The following is a 24,568-nucleotide window of genomic DNA, read 5'->3' on the forward strand; positions in this document are numbered from 1 at the left end:
CTCGCAAACTAAACGCTGCATGTGTTCAGTGCCTCGCAGAAAAGCAGACCGCTGCGTGTATTCGCTGCCTGGCAGAAAGCAAAGCACGGCGCCTGTTCGCTGCCTGGCCAGCAAGCAGACCGCTCCATCTCTTCGCTGCCTGGCAAACTAAGGAAGCGCTGCGTGCCTTCGCCGCCTCGCCGCCTCAGAAAGCGCTGTGTGCCTCCTCGCCCTCGCCGCCTAGCAAAGCGCCGTGTGCCTTCGCCGCCTCGCCTCCCAAATCGCTTCGTGTCTTCGCCGCCTAGCAAAGCGCCTAGCAAAGCGTCCTCAGCCTTCGCTGCCTAGCAAAGCTCCACGTCCGCTCGCCGCCTAGCAAAGCACTGTGTGCCCTCGCCGCCTCCTAGAGCGCTGCGTGCCTTCGGCGCCTGGCAAAGCACTGCGTGCCTTCGGCGCCTGCTAAAGCACTGCGTGCCCTCGCCGCCTCGCACAGCGCTGCGTCCTTGGGCGCCTGGCAAAGCAGCGCGTGCCTTCGCCGCCTCGCCGCCTAGCAAGGCGCCCGAGCCCGTCGACCACCATCAAATGGCTGCGTGCCTTCGCTGCCTCGTGCCTTAGCAAAGCGCCACGTGCCTTCGGCGCCTACAAAAGCGCCGTGTCCCTTCGGCGCTACTAGGGCGTTTGCTAAGCGGCGAGGCGGCGAAGGGACGCAGCGCTGTGTGAGGCGGCGAAGGCAAGCAGCGCTTTGCTAGGCGGCGAGGCGGCGAAGGGATGAAGCGATTGGGGAGGCGGTGAAGGGACACGGCGCTTTGTTGGGCGGCGAGGGCGAGAAGGGACGCAGCGCTCTCTTAGGCGGCGAGGCGGCGAAGGCACGCGCTGCTTTGCCAGGCGCCGAAGGCACGCAGCGCTGTGTGAGGCGGCGAAGGCACGCAGTGCTTTGCTAGGCTGCGATGCGGCGAGGCGCCCAACGCAGGCACTTCTTTGCTAGGTGCCGAAGGAACACGGCGCTTTGCTTGGCGGCGACGGCACGCGCAGCTTTGCTGGGCGGCGAGGCGGCGAAGGGACACGGCGCTTTGCTAGGCGGCGAGGGCGAGAAGGGACGCGGCGCTCTCTTAGGCGGCGAGGCGGCGAAGGCACGCGCTGCTTTGCCAGGCGCCGAAGGCATGCAGCGCTGTGTGAGGCGGCGAAGGCACGCAGTGCTTTGCTAGGCTGCGATGCGGCGAGGCGCCCAACGCAGGCACTTCTTTGCTAGGCGCCGAAGGAACGCGGCGCTTTGCTTGACGGCGACGGCACGCGCAGCTTTGCTAGGCGCCCAAGGCAGACGACGCTTTGCTAGGCAGCGAGGCGGCGAACGCACCAAGCGCTTTGCTCGGCGGTCATTCGCTGCCTCGCACAATACCTAACCACTGTGCATGTTGGCTGTCTCACAAACAAGCAGCCTGCTGCGTCTCTTCGCTGCCTCGCCAACTAGCAAAGTGCTGCCTCGCTTCGCCTGCAGGCGAAAAAGCCATCCGCCATGCCACTGCGCCACCTGCTGCACAAGCAAAGTGCTGCATCTCTTCGCTGCCTCGCACAAGGAGCAACCAGTGGGCATGCTGGCTGTGTCACAAACAAGGAGACTGCTGAATCTCTCCGCTGCCTCGCCAACAAGCAAACCGCTGCATCTCTTCGCTGCCTCGCCAACAAGCAAAGCACTCGATCTGCTCGCCGCCTCGGCAGCATGCAAAGCGCCGCGTCTCTTCGCTGCCTGCCCAACAAGCAAACCGCTGCGTCTCTTCACTGCATCGCCAAAAGCAAAACGTCGCGTCTCTTCGCCACATGGCCAGCTAACTAGCTGCTGCGTCTCTTCGACGCCTCGCAGACCAGCACACCGCTGCATCTCTTGCATGCCTCGCAAACGAAGGAAACGCTGCGCCTCTTGGCTCCCTCTCAAGAAGCAAAGCGCCGCGTCTCTTCGCCGCCTCGCAAACTAAACGCTGCATGTGTTCAGTGCCTCGCAGAAAAGCAGACCGCTGCGTGTATTCGCTGCCTGGCAGAAAGCAAAGCACGGCGCCTGTTCGCTGCCTGGCCAGCAAGCAGACCGCTCCATCTCTTCGCTGCCTGGCAAACTAAGGAAGCGCTGCGTGCCTTCGGCGCCTAGCAAAGCAGCGCGTGCCTTCGGCGCCTCGCCGCCTCAGAAAGCGCTGCGTGCCTCCTCGCCCTCGCCGCCTAGCAAAGCGCCGTGTGCCTTCGCCGCCTCGCCTCCCAAATCGCTTCGTGTCTTCGCCGCCTAGCAAAGCGCCTAGCAAAGCGTCCTCAGCCTTCGCTGCCTAGCAAAGCTCCACGTCCGCTCGCCGCCTAGCAAAGCACTGTGTGCCCTCGCCGCCTCCTAGAGCGCTGCGTGCCTTCGGCGCCTGGCAAAGCACTGCGTGCCTTCGGCGCCTGCTAAAGCACTGCGTGCCCTCGCCGCCTCGCACAGCGCTGCGTCCTTGGGCGCCTGGCAAAGCAGCGCGTGCCTTCGCCGCCTCGCCGCCTAGCAAGGCGCCCGAGCCCGTCGACCACCATCAAATGGCTGCGTGCCTTCGCTGCCTCGTGCCTTAGCAAAGCGCCACGTGCCTTCGGCGCCTACAAAAGCGCCGTGTCCCTTCGGCGCTACTAGGGCGTTTGCTAAGCGGCGAGGCGGCGAAGGGACGCAGCGCTGTGTGAGGCGGCGAAGGCAAGCAGCGCTTTGCTAGGCGGCGAGGCGGCGAAGGGACGAAGCGATTGGGGAGGCGGTGAAGGGACACGGCGCTTTGTTGGGCGGCGAGGGCGAAAAGGGACGCAGCGCTCTCTTAGGCGGCGAGGCGGCGAAGGCACGCGCTGCTTTGCCAGGCGCCGAAGGCACGCAGTGCTTTGCTAGGCTGCGATGCGGCGAGGCGCCGAACGCAGGCACTTCTTTGCTAGGTGCCGAACGCAGGCACTTCTTTGCTAGGTGCCGAAGGAACACGGCGCTTTGCTTGGCGGCGACGGCACGCGCAGCTTTGCTGGGCGGCGAGGCGGCGAAGGGACACGGCGCTTTGCTAGGCGGCGAGGGCGAGAAGGGACGCGGCGCTCTCTTAGGCGGCGAGGCGGCGAAGGCACGCGCTGCTTTGCCAGGCGCCGAAGGCACGCAGCGCTGTGTGAGGCGGCGAAGGCACGCAGTGCTTTGCTAGGCTGCGATGCGGCGAGGCACCCAACGCAGGCACTTCTTTGCTAGGTGCCGAAGGAACACGGCGCTTTGCTTGGCGGCGACGGCACGTGCAGCTTTGCTGGGCGGCGAGGCGGCGAAGGGACACGGCGCTTTGCTAGGCGGCGAGGGCGAGAAGGGACGCGGCGCTCTCTTAGGCGGCGAGGCGGCGAAGGCACGCGCTGCTTTGCCAGGCGCCGAAGGCACGCAGCGCTGTGTGAGGCGGCGAAGGCACGCAGTGCTTTGCTAGGCTGCGATGCGGCGAGGCGCCGAACGCAGGCACTTCTTTGCTAGGTGCCGAAGGAACACGGCGCTTTGCTTGACGGCGACGGCACGCGCAGCTTTGCTGGGCGGCGAGGCGGCGAAGGGACACGGCGCTTTGCTAGGCGGCGAGGGCGAGAAGGGACGCGGCGCTCTCTTAGGCGGCGAGGCGGCGAAGGCACGCGCTGCTTTGCCAGGCGCCGAAGGCACGCAGCGCTGTGTGAGGCGGCGAAGGCACGCAGTGCTTTGCTAGGCTGCGATGCGGCGAGGCGCCCAACGCAGGCACTTCTTTGCTAGGCGCCGAAGGAACGCGGCGCTTTGCTTGACGGCGACGGCACGTGCTGCTTTGCCAGGCGCCGTAGGCACGCAGCGCTGTGTGAGGCGGCGAAGGCACGCAGTGCTTTGCTAGGCTGCGATGCGGCGAGGCGCCCAACGCAGGCACTTCTTTGCTAGGCGCCCAAGGAACGCGGCGCTTTGCTTGGCGGCGACAGCACGCGCAGCTTTGCTAGGCGCCCAAGGCAGACAACGCTTTGCTAGGCAGCGAGGCGGCGAACGCACCAAGCGATTTGCTCGGCAGTGATTCGCTGCCTCGCACAATACCTAACCACTGTGCATGTTGGCTGTCTCACAAACAAGCAGCCTGCTGCGTCTCTTCGCTGCCTCGCCAACTAGCAAAGTGCTGCCTCGCTTCGCCTGCAGGCGAAAAAGCCATCCGCCATGCCACTGCGCCACCTGCTGCACAAGCAAAGTGCTGCATCTCTTCGCTGCCTCGCACAAGGAGCAACCACTGGGCATGCTGGCTGTGTCACAAACAAGGAGACTGCTGAATCTCTCCGCTGCCTCGCCAACAAGCAAACCGCTGCATCTCTTCGCTGCCTCGCCAACAAGCAAACCACTCGATCTGCTCGCCGCCTCGCCAACATGCAAAGCGCCGCGTCTCTTTGCCGCCTCGCAAACTAAACGCTGCATGTGTTCACTGCCTCGCCAAAAAGCAGAGCGCTGCGTGTATTCGCTGACTGGCAGAAAGCAAAGCACGGCGCCTGTTCGCTGCCTGGCCAGCAAGCAAAGCGCTCCATCTCTTCGCTGCCTCGCAAACGAAGGAAGCACTGCGTGCCTTCAGCGCCTAGCAAAGCAGCGTGTGCCTTCGCCGCCTCGCCGCCTAAGAAAGCGCTGCGTGCCTCCTCGCCCTCGCCGCCTAGCAAAGCGCCGTGTCCCTTCGCCGCCTCCCAAATCGCTTCGTGCCTTCGCCGCCTAGCAAAGCGCCTAGCAAAGCGTCCTCAGCCTTCGCTGCCTAGCAAAGCTCCACGTCCGCTCGCCGCCTAGCAAAGCACTGTGTGCCCTCGCCGCCTCCTACAGCGCTGCGTGCCTTCGGCGCCTGGCAAAGCGCTGAGTGCCTTCGGCGCCTGGCAAAGCACTGCGTGCCCTCGCCGCCTCGCACAGCGCTGCGTCCTTGGGCGCCTGGCAAAGCAGCGCGTGCCTTCGCCGCCTCACCGCCTAGCAAGGCGCCCTAGCCCGTCGACCACTAGCAAATGGCTGTGTGCTTTCGCTGCCTCGTGCCTTAGCAAAGCGCCACATGCCTTTGGCGCCTACAAAAGCGCCGTGTCCCTTCGGTGCTACTAGGGCGTTTGCTAAGCGGCGAGGCGGCGAAGGTACACAGCGCTGTGTGAGGCGGCGAAGGCAAGCAGCGCTTTGCTAGGCGGCGAGGCGGCAAAGGGACACGGCCCTTTGCTAGGTGGCGAAGGCACGCAGCGCTGTGTGAGGCGGCGAAGGCACGCGCTGCTTTGCTAGGCGCCGAAGGAACACGGCACTTTGCTTGCTGCCAACGGGACGCGGAGCTTTGCTAGGCAGTGAGGCGGCGAAGGGACACGTTGCTTTGCTAGGCGGCGAGGGCGAGAAGGGATGCAGTGCTTTCTTAGGCGGCGAGGCGGCGAAGGTATGCGCTGCTTTGCTAGGCGGCGAAAGCACGCAGCGCTTCCTTAGTTTGCCAGGCAGCGAAGAGATGGAGTGAATTTTTTGTTGGCCAGGCAGCGAACAGGCGCCGTGCTTTGCTTTCTGCCAGGCAGCGAATACACGCAGCGGTCTGCTTTTCTGCGAGGCACTGAACACATGCAGCGTTTAGTTTGCGAGGCGGCGAAGAGACGCGGCGCTTTGCTTCTTGAGAAGGAGCCAAGAGGCGCAGCGTTTCCTTAGTTTGCGAGGCATGCAAGAGATGCAGCGGTGTGCTCGTCTGCGAGGCGTCGAAGAGACGCAGCAGCTAGTTAGCTGGCCATGTGGCGAAGAGACGCGACGCTTTGCTTTTGGCGATGCAGTGAAGAGACGCAGGGGTTTGCATGCTGGCGAGGTGGCGAGCAGATCGAGTGCTTTGCTTGTTGGCGATGCAGCGAAGAGATTCAGCAGTCTCCTTGGTTGTGAGACAGCCAACATGCCCAGTGGTTGCACCTTGTGAGAGGCAGCGAAGAGATGCAGCACTTTGCTTGTGCAGCAGGTGGCGCAGTGGCATGGCGGATGGCTTTTTCGCCTGCAGGCGAAGCGAGGCAGCACTTTGCTAGTTGGCGAGGCAGCGAAGAGACGCAGCAGGCTGCTTGTTTGTGAGACAGCCAACATGCACAGTGGTTAGCTATTGTGCGAGGCAGCGAATCACCGCCGAGCAAATCACTTTGTGCGTTCGCCACCTCACTGCCTAGCAAAGCGTCGTCTGCCTTTGGCACCTAGCAATGCTCCACAAGCCTTCGCCGTCAAGCAAAGCGCCGTGTTCCTTCAGCGCCTAGCAAAGCAGCGCGTGCCTTCGCCGCCTCGCCGCCTAAGAAAGCGCTGCGTGCCTTTCGCCCTCGCCGCCCAACAAAGCGCCGTGTCCCTTCACCGCCTCCCCAATCGCTTCGTCCCTTCGCCACCTTGCTGCTTAGCAAACGCCCTAGTAGCGCTGAATGGACACGGCGCTTTTGTAGGCGCCGAAGGCACGTGGCGCTTTGCTAAGGCACGAGGCAGCGAAGGCACGCAGTGATATGATAGTGGTCGATGGGCTAGGGCGCCTTGCTAGGCAGTGAGGCTGCAAAGGCACGCAGTGCTTTGCCAGGTGCCGAAGGCACGCAGCGCTGTAGGAGGCGGCGAGGGCACGCAGTGCTTTAGCAGGCGCCGAAGGCACTCAGTGCTTTGCCAGGCGCCGAAGGCATGCAGCGCTCTAGGAGGCGGCGAGGGCACACAGTGCTTTGCTAGGCGGCGAGTGGATGTGGAGTTTTGCTAGGCAGCGAAGGCTGAGGACGCTTTGCTAGGTGGCTAGGCGGCGAAGGCACAAAGCGATTTGGGAGGTGGCGAAGGGACACGGCGCTTTGCTAGGCGGCGAGGGCAAGGAGGCACGCAGCGCTTTCTTAGGCGGCGAAGGCACGCGCTGCTTTGCTAGGCGCCGAAGGCACGCAGCGCTTCCTTAGTTTGCCAGGCAGCGAAGAGATGGAGCGGTCTGCTTGCTGGCCAGGCAGCGAACAGGCGCCGTGCTTTGCTTTCTGCCAGGCAGCGAATACACGCAGCGGTCTGCTTTTCTGCGAGGCACTGAACACATGCAGCGTTTAGTTTGCGAGGCGGCGAAGAGACGCGGCGCTTTGCTTCTTGGCGAGGCAGCGAAGAGGCGCAGCGTTTCCTTAGTTTGCGAGGCATGCAAGAGATGCAGCGGTGTGCTCGTCTGCGAGGCGTCGAAGAGACGCAGCAGCTAGTTAGCTGGCCATGTGGCGAAGAGACGCGACGCTTTGCTTTTGGCGATGCAGTGAAGAGACGCAGCGGTTTGCTTGTTTGTGAGGCAGCGAACAGACGCAGCGATTTGCATGTTCGCAAGGCAGCGAACCGACGCAGCGGTTTGCTTGTTGGCGAGGAGGGGAAGAGATGCAATGGTTCCTTTAGTTTGCGAGGCAGCGAACAGATGCAGTCGTAAGTTAGTTTGCGAGGCAGTGAACAGACACAGCGGTTAGTTAGTTTGCGAGGAAGCGAACAGATATAGCGGTGTGCTTGTTTGCGAGGTAGGGAGGAGCCGCTGTGGTTTGCTTTTTTGTGACTCAGCGAATAGATGCAGTGATCTGCCTTTTTGTGAAGCAGTGAACAGACGCAGAGGTCTGCTTGTTCGCGAGGCACCAGACAGATGTATGGGTTAGTTAGTTTGCGAGGCAGGGAAGAAACACAGTGTTTAGTTAGTTTGTGAGGCAGCAAAGAGACGCAGCACTTTGCTTGTCCACAAGGCGGCGTAGTGGCATCGCCATCTGCTTTTTCGCGTGGAAGCGAACAGATGCAGCACTTTGCTAGCTGGCGAGGCAGTGAACAGATTCAGCAGTCTGCTTGTCTGTGAGACTGTGAACATCCACAGTGGTTAGTTATTCTGTGAGGCAGCGAAGAGACACACCGCTTAGTTAGTTCACGAGGCAGCGAAGAGATTCAGCACTTTGCTTGTCCACCAGGTGTAGCGAATGAAGGCATGGACTCAAGAAGTGATGCATCTTGAGGCCTTTATTGTTTGTTTCTGAGCATATTTTACTAAAAAGTTAGCTGCCTCGGTGGTTTTACAGATACACTTTGCTAAGCCAGTCATCATGCAGATTATGTCACACGTAGCCAATCAGTACACTGATCACGCACGCAGCGATCATGCCTCGTACTTTGCCACTTGCTTCCTAGTTGGAGAAAAGCTGTCTCGTTCTTGACCTTGGTTCCCACTGGCTTCTGCTGGTTTGTCTGTACTTTCTCAGGATGTGTCATTCCCAGCTGCACCAGTGTCCTTGGGTATGTTTATCTGAGGCTCTTGTTGAGACTCCTTGTCCAAGCTGGTAACAGTTCCCCCCTTCCCCTTTTCCCATGGTTTGCTACTTGCAACTTCCCTCCAACTTAACCCTGTCATGACCCTCCACATCTCCCCCTTCCTTTAATAATTGAAGGGCTAAGGCTGTGTGAACTTGCAGGGTCATGACTTGCTTCATACTTGGGTCAATCATCCTTTGCTTGCAATTCAATAAGCATGGTACACAAATTAACATTGTGACAAATACAACACCTATAATAAGTCCTAGAATCAGTACGCGTTTTAGCCAAGGCCCTACAGCAAGCGTCTTTAGCCAGTCGAAAATTCCCCATAAGTTTTTCCCATCGTCTTCTTGCAATTGTTTTGTCAGCTCCTTTAACTTCGTAATGCTTGTATGTACTGACTCAGAATGATCACTCAGATTCATATAACACATTCCCTCAAAATCCTGACAGGCATGGCCTTGGTCCAATAGCAGAAAATCGATCGCAGCCTGATTTTGTAAGGTGGCATGTCTTGTACATCTGTTAATAGGGCGTTCAAAGCAGTACTAGTAGCATTTGCTTCTTTTGCAAGCCAACATCCTAATTTGTTAAGTTGTGATAAAGCACGAGCGGTTCCTACTCCTGTGAAAATACTGCTCAAGACACGTTTTGTTGGATTCCAAAATTCTATGTTGCTATCGCAACCTGACGTAAAGCTGTGGGTGGACCGCTTTGTTCGAATATGGACCGTTCCATCAACTAGCCATTTTTCGGGATGGAACAATGTCAAAAGCCCAAAGGTACATGGGCCCCCCACAGCTTTACCTGGTATGCCTTTCCAGGCTTTTTGGCCACAAATTAAAAATATATTAGCGGCCAACCCTCTGGGTTGTGGTCCAGGACTTATTTGGCTCCGGGTGGTGTAGTTACACCATACAGATTCATTAGCGTAGATGCCTGTGGGAGATACCTTAATGCCACTTTCATGTATATATAGCCCTGAAGTATAATTTAGATAAAAGCAGATTGCAGCCTGTGTAGTTCCCAATAAGTCAAGTTCTTGTGGCTGCAGTAGCAAGGCAGGAAAATCATTTACATATCGCATATCGTTATACCACGTGGAATTTTTCCCACCCCTGCATCTCCATTCTGTGTCGCACCACCACTTGGCTGAATTGTACCTGGTGCACTGCAGTTTGCTGACACAGTATCACTGTAGAGAGACCCCATGCGCTGTATATCAAGAGGAAGTCCGACCAGGCAAGTGCGGAAGGGGTCTGATGGCGTCGCCATTGATAAACACAGGGTGTCCATACCGCTTACATTCACAAGAGTCAACCAGACTTTGCCACGTTCCCAGGTGTCTGGTCCAACAGGCATGCTTGTTGCTCTGAGGATGAGGCAACTTAAGGTCGTACACATCACGATGGCACCCATCATAACCGAGTTCCTGTAGAAACACAAGCATATCCCCTCCCCCAAGTTATCAGTTCCATTGGTCCCACCCATTGGCCAGAAACCAAGTCTTTGACCAAAACTGGGGGCTTTTGTATTAATCTTATGTCTGTGGCATGCTGATGTTCAGAACTATTATGACCTGTTTCATCACAATTCCAAAAATTAAGGACATATAACGCTTTGTGCAGCTGTTCTTGTGGGGTGAGCAGTGTCTTCCCCTTTTTTTGTTTTTGTATCCTGTTTTTTAGGCTACGATGTGACCGTTCAACAATGGCCTGGCCGGTTGGGGAATGGGGTATGCCTGTTACATGAGAGATACCCCATGCATTGAGAAATTCACGCGCACGGCCTGAGCAATGGGCTGGGCCATTGTCCGTTTTGATGGTCATTGGCACCCCCAAGACCACAAAGCAGGCAAGCCAGTGACGAGTCACATCCCTAGCCTTTTCACCAGTGTGGGCGGTGGCCCACAGAAATCGAGAATGGGTGTCAGCTGTGACATGTACATATTTGAGATGACCAAATTCTAAAATATGCGTAACGTCTGTTTGCCACAATTCATTGGCCCTTAAGCCTCTGGCGTTCACCCCTTCTTTCAAAGGCATTGGGGCGAACTGCTGACAGTCTGGGCAGGATAAAATAAGGTCCCTGGCCTGCTGGATGGGTAGTTGAAACTGCCTCTTAAGCAAGCGGGCATTCTGATGAAAGAAGAAGTGAGACAGCCTAGCTTGTTCTAGAAGGTTAGGTACCACCACTGGCATGGCCGCTGCATCAGCGCGTCGATTGCCTTCAGCGATGGGTCCAGCCAGGTCCGTGTGCGAGCGTACATGTAAAACATAAAAGTCATGCTTTCTACGATTAATAAGAGTCCAAAGAGCATAAAGTTCTGCAAAGAGCAAGGGATTAGAGACCTCAGAGAGAAAAGAGGCCTCTAACCTTTGCACAAGGCCCGCGGCATAACAGGAATCAGTAACTACATTTACAGGTTCATTGGCACAAAGTTCAAAAGCCATACGGACAGCCACCATCTCCAATACCTGTACCGACCCTTGGTCCTGTGTATGTACTGTTGTTTTCCATTGTTGCGTAGCAGGGTCCTGCCATGTGACTGCGGCCCTTTTTGACCTTCCCGAGGCGTCGGTAAAAACAGTCAAACCAGGAACCGGGACAGGGCGACAACGGCATCGAGTAACTAGGGGTAGGCTGCCGGCCTCTGCCCGTAACTTATGTTGGGGATAATGAATGGAAAGTTGCCAAGCGAAGTCAGCAAGGGCGATTTGAAAACCCCAGTCCTTTGACAGCAACCAGTTCAAGTTTTCCATTGTGGCTGGGATATAAATAACTTCAGGGTCACAGGCATTCATGGTCTGCAGTCTCTCCCGTCCCTTAATGATAAGCTTAACATACATTTCTGTAAGAGTCCATAAGGTTTTCGGTGGAGTATGTGACAGAAAGATCCATTCCAAAATGTGCAAGAGATCTATGCTTTTTGTATCCCATCGAAATAATACCGCAAAAGGTTGAAAGCGGTTGGCAATCAGAGCTAACTAAAAAGGCAATGAGAAGTCACGTCGCCAACTCTGGCGCTCCTCCAGAGCGCGGGCACATAACTGGAGTGCCTTTCTCGCTTCAGGTGTCAAAGTTCGGGTGGAGGTTAGGGAGGTGTCCCCTTTGAGCATGTCAAAAAGGGGGTGGAGCAGTTCTGTGGAAAGTCCCAGCACCGGTCGGAGCCGATTAATGGCTCCTAATATTTTTTGTAGGTCATTAAGCGTAACAATATCACTTAATTGCAGTTGGACCGGCTGGGGCCTGATTGCATGTTGCGTAATACGCCATGCAAGGCAGCGAAGAGACACAGCGGTTAGTTAACTTGCGATGCAGCGAAGAGACGCAGCGGTCTGCTTGTTGACGAGGCAGCGGACAGAGTTATCGGTTAGTTAGGTTGCGAGGCAGCGAAGAGACGCAGCGGTTTGCTTCTTCGCGAGGGAGCAAAGAGACGCAGCGGTTAGTTAGCTTGCGAGGCATCCAAGAGATGCAGCAGTGTGCTTCTTTGCGAGGCATCAAAGAAAAGCAGTGGGTAGTTAGTTCGCCAGATGGCGAATAGATGCGACGGTTTGCGTGTTCGCGATCCAGTGAACAGGCTCAGCAGTTTGCTTGTTTGCAATGCAGCGAAGAAACGCAGCGGTTTGCTTGTTCACAAGGCAGCGAACAGACACAGCATTCAGTTAGTTTGCGAGGCGATGAAGAGGTGCAGTGGTTTGCTATTCCACGAAACAGCAAAGAAACGCAGCGGTTTGCTTGTTCACAAGGCAGCGAACAGACACAGCATTCAGTTAGTTTGCGAGGCGATGAAGAGGTGCAGTGGTTTGCTATTCCACGAAACAGCGAAGAGACGCAGCGGTCTGGTTGTTTGCGAGGCAGCAAACAGACGCAGAAGTCTGCGTGTTCGTGAGGCAGTGAAGAAACGCAGCGGTTTGCTTGTTCACAAGGCAGCGAACAGACACAGCATTCAGTTAGTTTGCGAGGCGATGAAGAGGTGCAGTGGTTTGCTATTTCACGAAACAGCGAAGAGACGCAGCGGTCTGGTTGTTTGCGAGGCAGTAAACAGATGCAGAAGTCTGCGTGTTCGTGAGGCAGCGAACAGATGCAGCCGCTTGCTTGTTTGCGTGGGAGCGAGCAGACACAGCGGTTAGTTAGTCGGCGAGGCAGTGAACAGACGAAGTGGTTTCCTAGTTTTCGAGGCAGCGAAAAGACGCAGCCGTTTGTTTCTTCGCGAGGCAGTGAACACCCACCGCGTTTTATTTCATTTGCAAGGCAGTGAACAGAGGCAGCACTTAGTTAGTTTCTGAGGCAGTGCACAGAGGCAGTGGTGAGTGTCTTTCCAAGGCAGCAAACAGACAAAGCGGATAGTTCATTTGCAAAGCAGCGAGGTGATGCAGCGGTTTGCTTGTGTGCAAGGCAGCAAATAGAGGCAGGGGTTATTTTGTTTACGAAGTAGCGAACAGACGCAACAGTTAGTTGGTTTACGATGCAGCGAGGAGAGGCAGCGGTTTGCTTGTTTACGAAGCAGGGGAGAGACACAGCCATTTGCTTGTTTGCTTGGCAGCGGAGAGACGCAGCCTTTTGCTTGTTTGCAAGGCAGCGAACAGATGCAGCGACTTGCTTGCTTGTGAGGAAGGGAACAGAGGTAGCGGCTTGCTTGTTTGCAAGGCAGTGAAGAGAGGCACTCGTTTGCTTGTTTGCAAGGCAGCGAAGAGAGGCACTCATTTGCTTGTTTGCGAGGTAGTGAACAGATGCAGCGGGTTGCTTGTTTGCGAGGCAGCGAAAACAGGCAGCGGTGTGCTTGTCTGAAAGGCAGGAAATAGAGGCAGGGTTTATTTTGTTTACAAGGCAGTGAACAGATGAGGCGGTTTGTTAGTTTCCGAGGCAGCAAACAGATGCAGCGGTTTGCTTGTTTACAAGGCAGCAAATAGAGGCAGTGTTTAGTTCATTTGCGAAGCAGCGAAGAGATGCAGCCGTTCGCTTCTTTGCGAGGCAGCGAACAGACACAGCGGTTTGCTAGTTTGAGAGGCAGTGAACAGACATAGAGGCTTTCTTGCTTGCTAGGCAGCGAACAGACGCAACGGTTAGTTTGTTTACAATGCAGCGAAGAGAGGCAGCGGTTTCCTTGTTTCCGAGGCATCGAACAGACACAGCATATTATTACGTTCGTGAGGCAGCAAAGAGATAGAGTGGTTAGATAGTTTGCAAGGTAGCAGAAAGATGCAGCGGTTTGCTTGTTTGAGAGGCAGAGACTACATGCAGCCCTTTGCTTGTTTGCCAGGCAGCAAACAGATGAGGCGCTTTGTTAGTTTCTGAAGCAGCGAAGAGATGCAGCGGTTATTTTCTTTACGAGGCAGTGAAGAGAGGCAACGGTTTCCTTGTTTGTGAGGCAGCAAACAGACCCTGCGCTTTGTTTATTTCCGAGGCAGCGAAGAGATACAGCAGATAGTTAGTTTGCCAGGCAGCAAACAGACGCAATGGCTTGCTTGTTTGCGAGGCAGCGAACAGACGCAGTGATTAGTTTGTTCGTGAGGCAGCGAACACACACAGCGGCTTGCTTGTTTGCGAGGCAGCGAACAGACGCAGCGGCTTGCTTTTTTGCGAGGCAGCGAACAGACGCAGCGTTTTGTTAGTTTCTGAGGGACGAACAGGTGCAGCGGTTATTTTGTTTACGAGGCAGTGAAGAGAGGCAGTGGTTTGCTTGTTTGCAAGGCAGCGAGTAAACACAGCACTTTGTTTGTTTCTGAGGCAGCAAACAGACACAGCGTTTTATTATGTTCGTGAGGCAGAGAACAGACGCAGCTGTTTGGTTGTTTGCGAGGCAGCAGAGAGACCCAGCCATATCCTTGTTTGCGAGGCAGCGAACAGATGCAGCGGCTTGCTTGTTTGTGAGGCAGGGAACAGAGGTAGCGGCTTGCTTGTTTGAGAGGTAGCAAAGAGAGGTACTCGTTTGCTTGTTTGCGAGACAGCGAACAGATGCAGCGGTTTGTTAGTTTCCGAGGTAGCAAACAGATGCAGCGTTTAGTACATTTGCGAAGCAGTGAAGAGATGCAGCGGTTTGCTTGTTTTTCGAGGCAGCGAGCAGATGCAGCCGTTTGCTTCTTTGCGAGGCAGCGAAGAGACACAGTATTTAGTTTGTTTGAGAGGCAGAGAACAGACGCAGTGGGTTGCTTGTTTGCGAGGCAGCGAAGAGATGGACCGGTTTGCTTCTTTGCAAGGCAGCGAACAGATGCAGCGGTTAGTTCGGGCACGAGGCAGCGAACAGACGCAGCGGTTTGCTTGTTTGCGAGGCAGCAAAGAGTCGCAGCCATTTGCTTGTTGGCAAGGCAGCGAACAGATGCAGTGGTTAGTTCGTTCGTGAAGCAGCGAAGAGATGCAGCAGTTTGCTAGTTTGCGAGGCAGCAAACAGACGCAGTGGTTAGTTAGTTGGCGAGGCAGTGAACAGACATAGTGGTTTCCTAGTTTTCGAGGCAGCGAAAAGACGCAGCCGTTTGTTTCTTCGCGAGGCAGCGAACACCCACCGCGTTTTATTTCATTTGCGAGGCAGTGAACAGAGGCAGCGCTTAGTTAGTTTCTGAGGCAGCGCACAGAGGCAGTGGTGAGTGTCTTTCCGAGGCAGCAAACAGACAAAGTGGTTAGTTCATTTGCGAAGCAGCGAAGAGAGGCAGCGGCTTGCTTGTTCGCGAGGCAGCGAAGAGACACAGCATTTAGTGTGTTTCCGAGGCAGGGAACAGACACAACGTTTTATTACAGTCGTGAGGCAGTGAAGTGTTAGAATGGTTAGTTTATTTGCGAGGCACTGAACAGATGCAGCGGTTAGTTTGCGAGGCAGCAAACAGACTCAGCAGTTTTCTTGTTTCGGAGGCAGCAAACACACGCAGCGGTCTGTTAGTTTCTGAGGCACAAACAGATGCAGCGGTTATTTTTTTTATGAGGCAAGAAGAGAGGCAGCGGTTTGCTTCTTTGCGAGGCAGTGAACAAACGCAGCGGTTTGCTTGTTTGCAAGGCAGCGAACAGGTGCAGCGGTTAGTTTGGTTCTGAGGCAGCAAACAGTCACAGCGGTTAGTTCGTTTGCGAAGCCGCGAAGAGAGGCAGCGGTTTGCTTGTTTGTGAGGCAGCGAAGAGACACAGCACTTAGTTTGTTTCCAAAGCAGGGAACAGACAGAGCATTTTAATACGTTCGCGAGGCAGCGAAGAGACACAGCAGTTTGCTTGTTTGTGAGGCAGTGAACAGATGCAGCGGTTAGTTTGGTTCCAAGGCAGGGAACAGACACCGCGTTTTATTATGTTCACAAGGCAGTGAAGAGATACAGTGGTTAGTTATTTTGCGAGGCAGCGAACAGACGCAGCGGTTTGCTTGTTTGGGAGGCAGCAGAGAGACACGTCCGTTTGCTTGTTTGCGAGGCAGCAAAAAGAGGCAGCGGTTAGTTTCTTTGCCAGGCAGCAAACAGTCGCAGAGGTTTTTTTGTTTACGAGGCATCGAAGAGAGGCAGCGGTTTGCTTGTTTGCTAGGCAGTGAACAGATGCAACAGTTAGTTTGCGAGGCAGAGAACATACGCAGTGATGTGCTTGTTTTCGAGGCAGTGAGCAGACTCAGTGGCTTACTTGTTTGCGAGACAGCGAACAGAGGCAGGAGTTAGTTTTTTTACAAGGAAGTGAAGAGAGGCAGTGCTTAGTTTCTCTGTGAGGCAGTGAACAGATGCAGCAGCTTGGTTGCTTGCTAGGCAGCGAACAAAGGCAGCAGTTTGCTTGTTTACGAGGCAGCGAACAGACTTAGCGGTTAGTTTGCGAGGCAGTGAACAGACGCAGCGGTTTGCTTGTTTGCGAGGCAGGGAACAGTTGCAGTGGTTAGGTAGTTTGCGAGGGGGCTAGTTAGTTTGCGAACAGGCCCGCGTTGGCATATGAAGCGGGGACCTCTTCCATAGTGAGGTAAGCGGCTGTTTGCTGGGCCTCCAGAGGCCAGGAGTAGTTGGTGGGGTAGGAGAGGCCCCTGTGCCCTTTTTGGGTGGGACTGCCGGCACCTTGGGGGTCTTGATTGACTCCCCTAGGGCAGCAGGAAGGGGTTTTCTGAGGCTGTGGATGTTGGGGTGCAGGGATGTTGTTCCTTGGGAAGCTGGGGCCTGGTGGCAGCCACAGACATCCTCACTCCTGGTTTTTTGTTTGCTTGGTGGCCAAGCATGGTGGTGAGCAGTGCCCGAGGGTATCCCAGGCCCATGCAGCATGGAGGCAGAGGCGAGCACACCAGCATTGGCCTGCAGGGGGCAACCTCCGCCACAGCAGTGGTAAGTGTCTGTATTCCTTGTCCCGGAGAGTGGGGGATGTTTGGAAAGGGCAGGAGAGGCCCCAGGGCTCTTTTAGATGGGCTGGCCTGGTCCCTCGGGGGTCTTGATTTAGTCCGTCAGGGCCACGGGAATGGGGGCCTTGGGGCCCGGGACTTTGTGGTGCAGAGGTCTTGTTTCTTGGGGGACTGGGGTCCTGCAGCGGCCGCTGATGGCCCTTGGTCCTTCTTCGTCTTTGCCTGGATCCCAAATGTGGCGGTGAGCAGCTCCTGAGGGCATCCCGGGCCTATATGGTATGAAGGCAGAGGCAAGCACACTGGCACTGACATGCAGAGCGGGACCTCCACCGTGACCTAGGTGGCAAGGGGTGTTTTGGAGGGCAGGAGAGTCTCCAGGACCCTTTTGGGTGGGCCCGACTGGCACCTCAAGCATCTTAATTGAGTCGCTCAAGGCAGTGGGAAGGAGATCCCCTAAGGCCAGGGACTTTGTGGTTCAAGGAGTTTTTTTCTTGGGAGAATGGGGTCTGTCGGTGTCTGCTGATGGCCTCACTCCTTCCTTTTTAGTTGCCTGGTGGCCTGGGGCATCAGTGAGCAGTTCCAGAGGGTGTCCTGAGACCGTGCGGCATGGAGGTCAGTAGAGGCAAGCACACTAGCATTGGCATACAGAGGGGGACCTCTTCCCTGGTGGAGAGAAGCGGCTACATGCCAGCCCCTGGGTGGAACCAAACAAAATACCTTGGAAACCCTTGAGGAATTAAAGGCACTGTGTGAAAATGAATTTCCTATTATACAATAAGACACAAGAACAGTAAAATGCATTAGGACAAAAGTACATCTTGCACAGTATCCTGTTTCTTATTTCCCGAGAAATACATTCTGCTCTTATGAACAGCAGCAAGGAGCCTGGCTCAGTCTTCTCAGTAACCTCTTCATAAGCATCGGAAGGATGCTATTAGGTTCTCTAGAAGCCTTCTCTTCTCCAGAAGAGACTTTTTCCTCAGCCTCTCCTCCTACAGCAGGCACATCAGTCTCCGACCAGCCTGCTGACCCTTCACTTCACTTACTGCAGTAAGTCAATGTCTTTCTTGTACTGGGGGTCCCCAAAATGAAAGCAGCATTCCAGATGTGGTCTAATGAGTGATCAGAGAGGATGATAATCACTTCCCTTGGTTTACTGGCTATCCTTCTCTTAATACAGCCCAGGATGCTTTTGGCCTTCTTTCCTTTCAGGGCACACTGCTGGCTTATGTTCAGCTTGCTGTCTGCTAGGTCCTCCAGGTCCTTTTCAGCAGAGCTGCTCTTCAGGTAGCCAGTAAGTCCCAAGCCTGTATTGTTGCAAGGGGGTATTCTTTCTCGATGCTGACTTTGCATTTGTCCTTGTTGAATTCCACAAGGTTCCTGCTAGCCCATTGTTCCAATCACTCTACATCCCTTTGAAAAGCAGTCCTGCCCTCAGGCACAACGACTGCACCCACCCTCCCCCCACCTCCCTGATTTTGGTGTTGTCTTTAAACTTGAGGACATTCCATTGTGTTTCATCTTCCAGGTCACTAATAGAAATACTGAACTGGAATGGTCCCAGGAGAGACCCCTGGAGAACTCAGTTTGTAAGCAGCCTCCAAGTAGAGTGGGCGCCATTAACCACCACCCTTTGAGCCCAAAGAACTAACCAACTTTCCACCCATCTAGTAGTCCACTCACCTATATTGTAATATCCTAACTTGGACACAAGGTTGTTGTGGGAGAGCATGGTGAAAGCCTTGCCAGAGTCAAAGTAGATGACATCTACTGCTCTCCCTCTTCTACAGATCTAGTCATTTCATTACAGAAGTTGGAGGGACTGAAGTGAAGCTGACCAGCCTGTACTTCTTGAGATCATCCTCCCTGCCGATTTTGAAGATGGATGCAATGTTTGCCTTTCTCCGGGCTTTGCGCTTCCCCTCATTTCCATGTCCTTTCAAAAACAATAGAGAGTGGCATCATAATCATGTCAGCTAATTCTCTCTGCACCCTCAAATGCATCCCATTTAGTCTCATAGTTGTTATGAGTTTTTTTGAAACAATCTCTTAGCTGACCCTCTTACATTACTGATAGTTCCTTTCCTCCTTGAACCCTGACTCTAAACACAGAGGCAAAGAACACCTGTTTGATGAGAGAGGCAAAGAAGGAATTCAGTAGCCTCAGCTTTGTCTGAGTTTGCTATCACTAAACCATCTACCTCATTCAGCAAACACTGAATATTTTGTTTATTTTGTATTGTTAATGTAGCTGTAGAAGATCTGCTTGATACCTGTGATGTCCCTTCCCCATATCAAATCTAGGTGAGCTTTGGCTTTCTTACCACCATTCTTCCATGCCCAGGAAATGTTTCCACTTTCCTCCTTTGTTGCCTGTACCACTTTCACCTCCGGTATTTGTCCTTCTCACACTGAAGTTCAGTCATTAGTTCCTTTTTTGGCCAAGCCAGTTTCCTCATACCTCTGTTGATTAGCCTGAGTATTGGAATGGACCATTCTTGTGCTTGAATGAGGTTGTCCTTAGGAACCTGTTAGAAATCTTGAGCTCCTCTGCCGTAAACAGCTCTTCCCCATGGGTTCCCACCTACCAGTTCCCTGAATAAGCTGAAGTCTACATACACCCTGTCTACTTACAGTTCAGGGTCTGTACTCTGCTATTTTTCCTTCTTTTTGCCCTTCATATCCCTGTCTAGTTTCAGTTCTGGCTGAGTTTTGTTTTTTTCCGACTCCACCCCTGCATGTCTGTGAAATACCTCTTCCACAAGACTATATATACTGTGGTAGTGAGTTTATACAGATTGGGTACAGATATTAGTGAGGGAAGAGTGAAAGAATTTCCATCCAGAATTTCTCCATTGCCAACAAGAAAATTCACAGGAAACACGATATTTTGACAATCATCTTTTATTTTTCATTGTCTGATTTCACAGGACAGCTTGGAATTTTTCAGTGTTTTAGGATGCCTCAATGTCGTACCAATGAAATATTACCATTTTCCCTGGGCTATGAGTTTAATTTTTGCACACTGCTCCTTATTGTAACCGTTACTTCATAGGAGTTGCAAAATCCAGTAGTCCAACAGAGTTGAGGCTGCCGCAGCTCCATATCCCCAGGTCCAACACATAGCAAGGCTGAGTAGGTAGTCACAATAGGAGCACACAAAACCACATATAAAGTACACAAATACACATAAACACTGCTGGCTCCACAGATCAACAGAAACACTCAGCACTCATGCAAAGATAAACCACACCAACAGCCTCATCCTGTTTCCTTATCTGGCTGATCAGGATGAAGGTCTGTTAGTGGGAAATATACAACGGGGATCTCTCCAGCAGCTGGTCTTAGACACTCAGGCAGCCTTGGCCACGGTCAGTCGAATCAAACAAGAGAAACAGAATACTACCACCACATCACTTATGAGAAACATCGGCTCTACGCTCCTTTTACATAACAGCTCATACTTACACTTGAGCCCTAATTCCATGACCATATATGCTACATGCTGGATCATGCTCTGTTCTGGTCCATATGAGTTTGATGGCTCTCCTGGCATGGGTGTAAATGTAATTTTCTCAAACCTTGTAATATGACAAACATGACGTCATATGAAGGTATAGCTAACACAAACAGTATAGATACAGCAAGAGTGACACTTCCCTCTTTGTACAGCAAGAGTATGATAGGATAAAGAAGTCAGCCCAGTTCTTTACATATGACTTAACTCAGCTCTCATTAACCGTTTCTGTAGGGATTTGGATGATAGCCAAACTTCCTGCATGGTTCTGAAAAAAATAAATTTCATTTTTAGGATTGTCAGAAGAAAATTATCCATTGGCCAAGGTTCTGATATGACTTATTATATTGCTATAGTAGCAGAATAAATTACAGCAAGATATAGTTCAGTCAGCAAAGCACCCCCATGAACAGGAAAGAGATATTTCCACACAGAGGTAATGAGATACAAATTCTTCCTTGCCAGACTACAATGCAGAAGGAATCTGATGACTTAGCCAGTAAATGAACAACAGTCACAGTGCTCCTATTTAATTATATTTGAAGAATGATATTTTTCTTCCCACTACTGTCCTTCTACTGCTCTATCCTTAGGTGAGGCACTTATCTGATGATGTGCAGAGCAGCTTGTGCTTATGATCTTTCTCAGAACCTTTTTCACCTCTTTGTTCCTCAGACAATAAATCAGAGGGTTCAGTGCTGGAGTGAATACAGCATAAAAGATGGACACTATTTTGTTGAGGTTGAAAGGATGGATCCTCCTGGGCCTGGCATACATGAAGAGAGTGGCTGAGAAAAAGACAATGACCACAGTGAAATGTGAGGTACAAGTGGAGAAGGCTTTTCTCCTTCCCTGGGCTGAAGGCATGCACAGGATTGTTGACACGATGCAGTAGTAGGAGAAAACAATGATCAGCAAAGGTACCAGCAGGATTACAAGGGCCAATGCAAAATCCACTGTTTCTGCAAGGGACATGTCAGTGCAGGAGAGGTTCAGGACTGGAGAAATGTCACAAAAGAAGTGGTTTATGACTTGTGGACCACAGAATGTGAGGCGTGAAATAAAAGACACCTTGACCAAGGAGATGGAGAAGCCTCCTGCCCATGAGAAAACTGATAGCTGAAAGCACAGCTTGTGGGTCATGATGGCTGGGTAGCGCAGAGGATGACAGACAGCCAAATAGCGGTCATAGGCCATCACAGCCAAGAGGACGCATTCAGTGCACATGAGGGAGATAAAGAAGTATAGCTGGGTCATGCAGCTGGAGAAGGAGATGCTCTTGCTCTGTGACCAGAACCCAAACAAAAGCCTGGGCAGTGTTACTGAGATGTACCAAATCTCCAAGAAAGACAAGTTCCCCAGAAAATAATACATGGGCTTATGTAAGTGATGGTTCCTGTTCACCACAAAGATGATGATTGCATTTTCAGTGATTGTCACCATGTAGGTGATCAGAAAGGCCAGGAAAAGTATGGTCTGGACCTGCAGCCCATAGGAAAATCCCAGAAGAATGAACTCACTGATAGTTGTTTGGTTCTTCATACCATATTGGGTGCCCACAGCTGTCCCTGCAGATGTCAAAGCAAAAGAAAAAGCAAATGTAAGAGTTCCATAAAAACAAGTTTGTGTGAAGAATTAGGGCACTTAGTAAGCTGTTTCCCATGGAAACTTTTTATAATGTAGAACCAATATTTCTTATAAGAAAGAAAGATACTGGAAAGACACCTGTCTTTTTTTCCCATGACTTTGTTAGTATGCTTTTGATAACAACACTGGGAAGAAAAAATGTCACAAGACCTTTGTAATGCACTTTTATTATCCCACAGGATACAGCTAACATTCACATTGCTGAAAATATCACCACAAAAAGTTCAGGTAGGACATAGATAAATGAGGTCTAAAAGCATAGAGGTATTACAAATTGAATAGATGTCTTTGGAAAAGTTGGACTTTCTTTATTTCCTATTAAAAAATTATCCATCTCTGTATTTTTCCATGACAGTAGGGAAGCCTATAGGTACAGACAGCTATAGAGATTTGTTTCTCTTAGCTTCATATATTTAGCAGTTCACTGTTCATGTTTAAGCAGGTCAAATGAGCTTCTTAGTGAATAGAAAGGGACTGGCTCCTCCAGGGGGTTATGCATCTCACTTGCCTTAGACAGCTGTCTTAGAATGAGAAGAATAATTGTTTCTTTACGTTCACAGTTAGCTCTAATTTAGACGTCTAACTAGATGTTTTAAGCTCAATGACTTAAAGTAGATATTGCATGTTTCTATTAGCTGTTTTGCTCTAGATTCCTTATATAATCAATGGAAATCCACTTAAGGGAATAACAGAGGATTGGTAGCCTGGAATACAAAATAGTCTTAGGTATATCTCATGCTAAAATACACCAGATATTTGCACTCCAGAAATGCCTTTTTCTTTCCATGGACATTTCAGTGATCTTTCATTGGCTGCAAAGTAGATGTCTGTACTGTAGATGATTTAAAATGGATGAGATAAGGTTGATTTTTACTGCTTTTAAGGGAAATGAGGGCATACAATAAACACAAAGACATATCTCATCCCAATCTACTTGGTTTTAGATTTTAAAGCTCATTAATATATGCATGCTTGTGTATGCATGAGAGAGAAAGATGTTTGTACAAAAGGTACATTAATGTACTTAGAATAGTATCATATTCTTTAGCTATTTTCTTTCATCACCTACCTGGATAAGTGTTGTCCTTAGATTAATTAAGGGATGGCAAATGTGACTGGAGGAAAGGAACAGAGAAAACCTTTGGCAGTTTCTGTCTCCAGACAGGAAAATGGAATAAGACACTGTTGTATAGATGACCTTTCAGGACATGGCAATCAGGATACTTTTTTTAATCCATGACTTTTGTCCAACCAGAAAGAAAAAATTCCTTTCCACAGAAGATGTCCTGGACAAGCTCTGAGATACAACGGGCTTCCTGAACAAACAACTACTCCCTAGAGAGAATCAGAGCAACTGTATAAGATTAGCGAAGAGTAAAAAATGGCACAACAACAGAGTACCAACCCTCTCTCCTCACATTTGGTCCCTATGATATATTTTTCTACCCTGCCACCCGCCCCCCCCCATCTTTCTTATTAATCTGTCCCTAATAAACTTATAAGAAACACCTGTACATCTCTAATTAGAAAAATCCTTTGTCAAACAAAATACCCACTGATGTGAAGGATACTTTTGTGTGTTTACAAGTGACACTTTTTATAGACTATCAAAGGTAAGGCAAGACATGACAAGGCACACAAAAACTTGTGCATTCATTTAAAGGGAAAACTTGATGAAAAGTCTTGATACATTTTACTATTACTTTTCACATCCAGGTATATTCCCTCAGCATACAGTTGGCAGTTTATTTGATGAAAGTGCAAGGAATAATAAAGAATAATTTCTTTTTCAAGCATTCAGCCCAGTAATTTGCACCAGAATGGGTCTGATGATTTCTTGATCTATCTATCTGTTACTGTAAGAAAGCATTAACATTTACTTACCAAATCAGGATTTCCAGTTATGCGTTTGGCCTTTAAATCCTTGTAATGAGCAGTAGATCAGACATAATTTTTCTAAACTATCTGAAAGTTGTCCTTTAAAGACTGAGGGTTTTTGTTTGTTTTTGTTGTTGTTGTTTGCCTTTTTTTTCCTGGGAAAGCTTCGCTTACACACAAAAGCTTGAGCTAATAATAAGTAAGTCCTCTACCAATTAGAGAAATGTGGCACTAATTATCTCCAGATGCTAATTTATATGTATAATTGCGCATAGCAGAAGCAGATTCTGAAAAGAGACAACATTGTAAGGTCAGGGAAATAAAAGTCATAACAGAAACCAAACCAGTTAGGCTTTTTACAGAATACTGAGTGTTCTTTCTCTAACTTATAACAGGAAGGCAAGAGCAGGCATTGCACTGAAATGTTTGGGAATTTTGAAGTATTGTCTTCAATAAAAAGAGATACTATGAGAATCATAACTTTTTTTTTTTAAATCTCCTTCAGCTTACACATCAAAAAATTGTCAGGGGTTACATTTAGGGTCTAAATATTGGCACCTGTGCAGATGTGCCTGCCACATGTGCTTAGAAGGCAGGTTTTATCTCCTGTTTTCTATATAGGCATCCATTGTCACCTGGAACATCCTAGAATGTCCTGCGTCATCTGCAGGTGACATATCAAAAGAGCATGGGTCTCCTCTAGGACCTTTTTAACAGGTAGTAGAGTTAAGCTGTTTGTAGTCAAGTCAAGCAAGTATTTTATGCAAAGGTGTGGCTGTGTGAGTTAGGTCTAGATAGCACAATCCTGTGAAGTTTAAATGACTTTTTGCTGTAATAGAAGTAGACAAAATATGGCCAACCACTTGTCCCAAACAATAGAATAGTTTGGTGTGCTCAATGAAATTGACATCCAAACTAGGCAAACAACCTGTTAATCATCAAGGAGTGCAAACTGGTGGGAGATATGAAAGTCAGGGGCAGCCTTGGCTGCAGTGACCATGAGATGGTGCAGTTCAGGCTCCCATGAGGAGGGAGAAAAACAAAAAGCAGGATC

General features: G+C 51.4%; 1 protein-coding gene across 1 annotated transcript; it reads right to left on the minus strand.

The window, feature by feature from the left end:
• Positions 1–20,553: 20,553 nt before the first annotated feature.
• On the minus strand, positions 20,554–21,531 carry LOC106495112 (olfactory receptor 6B1-like). The gene has a single exon (XM_013955507.1). It carries the CDS (start codon positions 21,529–21,531, stop codon positions 20,554–20,556), a length of 978 nt encoding a protein of 325 aa, XP_013810961.1.
• Positions 21,532–24,568: the final 3,037 nt, after the last annotated feature.

The sequence above is a fragment of the Apteryx mantelli genome, chromosome 12 (assembly GCF_036417845.1).
Source record: "Apteryx mantelli isolate bAptMan1 chromosome 12, bAptMan1.hap1, whole genome shotgun sequence".
NCBI lineage: Eukaryota > Metazoa > Chordata > Aves > Apterygiformes > Apterygidae > Apteryx > Apteryx mantelli.

Coding starts and splice junctions, on each gene's coding strand:
- LOC106495112 (XM_013955507.1), bottom strand. CDS start 21,531: ATGAAGAACCAAACAACTATCAGTGAGTTCATTCTTCTGGGATTTTCC.